At 52.2% G+C, this 6,552-nt stretch overlaps 1 protein-coding gene across 1 annotated transcript in view; it reads left to right on the top strand.

The window, feature by feature from the left end:
- The window catches only part of SH3PXD2B (SH3 and PX domains 2B), a 64,772-nt gene that overhangs the window by 32,753 nt on the left and 25,467 nt on the right, over nucleotides 1–6,552 (top strand). Inside the window, exon 4 of the mRNA XM_017728055.1 lies at nucleotides 4,775–4,851. Within this exon, the coding sequence (XP_017583544.1) occupies nucleotides 4,775–4,851 (77 nt within the window). The remainder of the gene's footprint in view (nucleotides 1–4,774; nucleotides 4,852–6,552) is intronic.

Here is a 6,552-nt window from a genome sequence, read left to right as displayed (position 1 = left end):
GCCCGTGGGGCCGTGGGGGCCCCCCCCCAGCCTGTGCCTGGCACCAGCTGTGCCCCTGGAACGGCTCTGGAGCAGCTGGAGAGGGCGCAGAGCCCTGCCAGCGCCCAGCTGGGACATCCACCCCGGGGTTCCACCCTCGCTGGCCGGGAGATGACGGCGTGGAGACCCCAGGAAAGAACGAGCTGAGAGAACAAATGAGCTCAGCCAGGCCTGCCGGGGCAGGGCTGTGCCAGATCCTTCAGGAAACAGCTTTTCTGAGGAGAGCCGAGCCTTCCAAGTTCCGTGCAGCCCCAGCGGCCTGGAGCAGATCCTGGCCAGTTTTCCTGCCTCGCTGGAAACGTGAGCCTCGGCAAGGAGGGGTTGCCTGAGGCTGAGCTCACTTTGGCCGTAAAATTGCTTTTTAGGAAGATTTAGCTGCAGACAGGAGTGAAATCCCAAGAAGGGAGCAGGAGAAAAGGGGGTTTGGGGAGGTCATTTTTAAAAGCAGAATTAGGCCTCCTTTCTGCTCCCTTCCCAGCCCACCAACCTGCTCAGTGTCGGCATCAGTGCCACCCTGGTTTTTCTCCCAGGACAGCTGTGGGGACGCTCACAGCTGCCCACAAAGGCCCTGTGAAGGAGGTGGAGGAAAACTCATCCGTTTCCCAGCTGTTGTACCTGATTTTCCCCAGTCTTGTTGCATCTTCCTCTGAGCTGGAGAAGGGGCAAGGGTCCTAATTGTTGTTTTCTGCTCTAATGAGGTGGGATCTCTGCCATAGCAGGTTGGGAGGGCAGCCCCAGACCATCCTGAACCCCTGCCCAGAGCAGATGCCAAGCATAGGACTCCTGGAAACCCCATCTCTCATGCCTGATCCCCCATCCCAGGAATAGCTGGCTGCTCCAGGGGCTGGGATTAATTATGTGTACATTTGGGGCTGGCTTTTCTTTTTGGAGCGAGCTTGGAACCCGTGCCAGGGAAAGTCTGGATGTGATTTGAAAGGTGCAGAGCAGTGAATTCTTTCCGAGGCCGTGGGGCGGGGGCAGAGTGGGGGGAGTCCTTCAGGGCAAAGCAGGAGGCACAGCTGCTTTTCCACTTCTGGAATACCTGGCTTGGTTCACAGCTGGCAGGGCCAGGGGGACGTGTTTGGGGTTCTCAGCTTGCTGCAGATCCAGCCTTTGGCTCCAGAGGAGTCTCCACAATTTTGCTGCTTGAGGTCCCTCTGCCTTTTTTTTCCCAGTTCCTTGCTCCCAGTACAAGTCCAGCTCTGCCTGGAGGATTCCCACAGGAGGGAACAATTTGCAGAGCCCTGTTTCCCTGTTTTTGTTTGTTTGGAGAGGTTAACCCCTCCTGAGTCCTGCCTGCTCTGTCTCACACTGCTGGAGCCCCAAATTCCTTATCAGCTTTTCCCCAAGATTCCCTGACTCTTTTCAGTCCCAATGAAGGCCTGAGGCAGTGGGGGCCACGCTGCATTTTTTGGCAGTCCCCTCTTTGGAGCTGCTCCATCAATTTTTTGCTCTGGGTCAATCAGATAAAGCAAATCAGCCACAGAGGAGTTTGGTTCTTCCACTCCTGGGAGAACAGATCCTTTCTGGCACTGGCAGAATTTTCGTGGCCAGACAGAATACCTTTGGTAGAGCTTCTCTTCTCCTTTGTAGGGATGAACAGGTTTATAAGGTCCACAAAAAGCAGGCAGCATGTCCTGGAGTGTGGGTGCTTGCACAGCCAGGGCAGCCATTGTGTGTTAGTGCCTTATCTCAGTCGTCTCTCTCCAAAATCAACGTGTTTGACACATTCCCGGGTGATAAATGTTCAGTCCCCTCAGAGCTCTGTTTGTTTGTGTGAAGAGTGTATTTACCACTCTTCCTGGTGGAGGGAATTCCTGGTGCCAGCAGGGAGGGAGCCTCAGTGCTCCGCTTGCTCATGCATAACGTTATGTATGGAAATAAGGAAATCTAATTATTTCTGAGTCCTGGAGTCGTGACGAGAGAGAGGAGCTGGGCAAGTGGGGCCTGCAGCAGCACTGACCTTTGCAGCTGGTGGAAAACCCCATTCTCAGCAGAGCTGCCTCCCTTCACATGTCTTGTCCTTGGTGTTCCTCATCCTGAGGCAGGAGCGGTGCTGGGAGGGGAGAAATGAGTTTAGAATCCTGGAGCCATGGGATGGTTTGGGTTGGAAAGGATCTTAAAGGTCACCTCATTCCACCCCTGCCATTGGCAGGGACACCTTCCACTGTCCCAGGTGGCTCCAATGTCCAACCTGGCCTTGGGAACTTCCAGAACCAGGCTGAGGATGCTTACAACGTCTGGAAGCAGCCAAGAAAGCGTCAGGGAGAGAGTGCTCGGAATGAGGTGGTGGGGAACCATCCCCTGGAGCTGCAGCATTATTCCTGTGCTCTCTGCACCCTCAGTCTCCTGGGTTTCCCTCGAGTTCTGCAGCTTTGGCCACGGGAAAAGCCCCACTGGACAGCGCTGCTGTTCCCAGGTTTAGGTCTGCCCCAGGGAGAACGTGCCCAGGGAAATGCTGCATCTCCCTGACCCAGCAAGTGTCCCATCTTTCCCTTCTGGCAGGGAAGTGGTTTCCTGCTCTCTCTTGCCTGTCAAGTCAAGGGTTTATATTGCTGGAGTTGGCAGCACTGAAGGGCCTGCAATTATGTTAATTAGGCATTTTGATTAAAATCAGCTTTTTGTTAGAAAATGAACTTCCTTGTTGAAAAATACTAGATCTAGAGCGAGTGGGGAGAGGAGCTGCATTTCCTGCTGCTTCATACACTCCGTGCCTGGGCTAATTTAAGATCACTTGTGATGAATTTATTCCCCCAAACTGTATTCTTTTGATTATTACTCACTAGCATATGTTTGTTAAACATTTCAATATTCCCACACCCAGAGCTCATTATTTCAGCCATTTATAACCTACCCACCCATCAGTGATTTCATTTTGGCAGACCTGGAACCAAAACAGCCTTTCCTTACCACTGCCAACAGAACGGGTGTGACCCATTCATCTTTTCAGAAATCATCACTCAAGCAGAATCCTCGGCAGCAAACACCCTGGGATTGCTGATGGGAAGGGAAAACTTGATCATTCTCTTGTCAGATGGAAAATAATTGCTCAGGGCAAGGAATGGAGCTCCGGCCTGGGTGCTGTTCCCAGTCTTTCCAGACAAATTCCCTGTTCCCAGGGTATTCACCCTCAAAATCGAAAACGATTGAGTAGAGGGGGATTTTTTTTTTCACTGTATCACAAAGACTGCCAGGTTTGGCTCTTCTTGGTGGGCTTTGAGAAGGACTGCACTGCAGAGCAGAGCATTTCCCACCAGCAATGGCCCAGCCCTGCTGCCGACGGCACAGAAATGAGGAGCAATCCTGGGATGAGCTGGCCTGACCCCATCCCTCTCACTGCAGGGCGGGGAGGGAGCTGACACTGAGTGGATTCGCTGTGTGCTCCTGTTTCAAAGCATTAACTGAGCCTGGGAGGAGATTTGGCTCCTCCAGAAGGTTCTTGCTCGTGCTCTTTGCAAGCTGAAGTTGGCTTGGCTTTAGTTCATCTCTGTTCCAAAAATGCATTGGCAGCTTGCACAGGTCACCCGTTATCCAGCTCCTGGCCAAGTCAGGGAGAAGCACAGGGGGTGACCCAGCCCTGGATTTAAAACTGGGATAAACGACCCAGGCCTGGATTTTAAATGGTGATGATCATGTGGCCATTTTCCTGTGTCCTGTTCTTGGCAGCCCCCAACCTCTGGCTCCTGGGAAGACCCACAGTAGGGACCAAAGCCATGGTGTGACTCTCCAAGTGCTCTCACGCGGTTTGCAAGGATGGTGTTGGCGATGGGAGATGGGAGTTCGGCTTCTGGGTTGCCCCATGGTGACCTCTTTGATAAATGAAGGGGTTATTCCATGGACGTTGCTCTCCTTGGGTTCAGGGGTGGGATTGGAAACCCAAGCAGGCACAAAAACCACTTTCCTGTGGTATTGGAGATGTCAGGAGGAACTTGAGGGAACTTCATCGCCACCCACCCCCCCAGCGCACAGTTTTCCAGGTGACTGTGTTGCAGAGCAGTGCCAGTTCCTGGAGCTTTGGGAAGAGGTCTGAAATCCTGCCACGTACCAACCCTTTTGATCACGGATCTGTTTCACTGTCTGCTAATGGCTTTTGTCTCGTTAAATGCCAAAGAAGCTGTTCCCTGAGAGAGCAGCTTGAAGCATTTAGGACTCATTAGGCTTCAAAGGAAAGAGGCCTGTGCCACAAGCCAGAGGGGAGGAAACGGAGTGGCAAGAGGAGCCCATTAATGAAGAACAAAAATAAACCCCAGACAGGAAGGAAAATTCTATAGGTCTGACTCAGAGCTGCAGTCCCGACACTGTGGCTTCCAGGACCAGGAGCTGCCCAGGGAAAAACCCTCTGGCTTGGCTGCTGCCCACACTAGACCTGGATGCCCTGGACAATGGGACAAGGGATGTCCTGCTCTGGCGAGCCCAGTGTTTACCAGGGGTTTTGTCCACCCCAGCAAACTGTGAGGGGTCAGGCATGTGCTTTGATGGGGGCTGTTTCCTCTCATTGCCATACAAAGACCACAGGGACGCAGTTTGCTGGGAATTGTTTCCTCTTCTCTCTCCTGGTACATCCTTGCCTCTTTAACTGTGCCTGATTCTGACAAGGTATTTAATCGGTGTGAGGAAATGGGCTTTTTTGGGGGGGCGTATGGGGCTTTTGGCAAGGAGAGGGTGTGCAGGGAATCAGAGGGATTCAAAAGAGTGTGTGGGGGCTGTGCTGACCTGCCCTTGTCTCCTGTTTCAGGGAAGATCCTCTTCCGCCGGAGCCACATCCGCGACGTCGCCGTCAAGCGCCTGATCCCTATTGATGAGTACTGCAAGGTAAGAGGGGCTTCCAACACCCACCAAGGACAATCCCAGCTTGATCCAGCTCAATCCTGATGGACTGATAGCATCTCATGGTGTGCCAGTGCTGGGAGCACGGGGAGAGTGTGGGTTATTCCCTACTATCAATTCCTTTTTTTGGATTGAAACCCATTCACGGATTCCCTTTTCACTCCTCGGGATTCATGCTGGGGGTTTGGAGGCCTGGCCTTGCAGGGGGCAGAGGTGCCCAGCCCCATTTCAGTTTGCACCCTGCTGCTGGGCTTTGCCCTCCTCCTGTCCTTTCTTCAGCTGCAAAGCAGAACCAGCTCTGGAAGGGCTGGAAAGGACTTGGCTGTGTCCATCACCACAGGTTTGGAGTGAAGTGGTTGCATGCAGGACTTGGTTTGAAGGACTCAGCTCCCCTTTCCTTTCCCATCTATTAGGAAAAGACCTGTTTTATATAGCAGGCAGCACTTGAGGCTGTAGGATGAGGGGGTGGTTCCAAACTGGGATGTGAACTCCAGTTACTGGTTACAAAAACCAGTTATTTGCACAGGGTAAGATGACTTGTACCTCAGAAAATTATTGGAACAGAGAGAAGGCTGAGACAATTTGCTCCATGCTCTTGAAGGATATAAAACTGGGCTTAAGTGCAAGGGAAATTATGATTTACGGGCAGATTTTTTTTTTTGGCAGGGGAAACAAAATACTGAAGTCCACGACAAATTATTTTCACACAAATCAAATCGAGTGTGTCACATCTCGTCACGTCAAAGACTTGATGATCCCAAAGGTCTTTTCCAACCTAGTTCATTCTGTGATTCTGTGGTACTTGCAGCAGCCATGGAATGGCCTCAAGGTAGGACTGGTACCTCAAAAATCCAGTCTGAATGTTGTTGGAAATACATGCAAAGACAGTAAAACGCATGGGACAAGATGGGAAAATGGTAAAATATCCATCCCATCCCTTAGGTGAGGGAGGTGTGGGAGAGGCTGTGGGGTTTGGGCCTCAGCCATGGCTGGAATAACAACTCCAAGGATGGGGCTGAATCAGGAAATGCATCTTGACAGCTCTGCAGAGGGGCTGCAGATGAGGAACACTGCGGGCCAGGACAGCAGGTGAGAGCAGAGTGATGGAGACGTGGTACAAGGTGTGCTCTGAGCTGTCGTGGGGGAAGCTGATGGTGCTTGGCCCCTTGTCTGCTGAGCCACTGAACTGTGTCAGCTCCACAGACAGTAAATTCAATTTTGGGGAAGAAAACGTCCCTCGGTGATAAAATGCTGCAGCTGCTTCTTTCAGAACGATGCCATTAGTGGCATAAAATATAATGAAGCCATCTGACTTAACAACTGGAACGTAATGGCTGATGTTATATGACCCACTTAGGGAGCTGTGCTCTGCTCCTTCCGTTAATGCATCACCGAGGAGTTCCGAGCTCTCCCTGCCTGGCCTTGAGCTGCTGCTGCTTACCCGGAAAGCAGCTGAGCTGAGGTGGGTGTGGGACTGACCAGAGGCTGCAGAGATGTAAAACGAGCAAGGAATTAGCAGGAGAAAGCTGTGAAAGGAAGTTTCTGCTTTATTGCCATCTCCTCTGAGGGAAGTTGGGCGTCTTTGTTCTCTGGGAGAGCCCTGCAAAGAGGATGGGTGAGATTTGGGGTGGAAGCAGGGAGGAGGAGCAAGGGGGGAACCACGGCTTTCACAAGGCAGTGTTCCTG

Source organism: Corvus brachyrhynchos, unplaced genomic scaffold (assembly GCF_000691975.1).
Source record: "Corvus brachyrhynchos isolate BGI_N302 unplaced genomic scaffold, ASM69197v1 scaffold21, whole genome shotgun sequence".
Classification (NCBI taxonomy): Eukaryota; Metazoa; Chordata; class Aves; order Passeriformes; family Corvidae; genus Corvus; species Corvus brachyrhynchos.
Note: the sequence above shows the minus strand (reverse complement) of the source record. Positions and strands in the feature narration are given on the sequence as shown.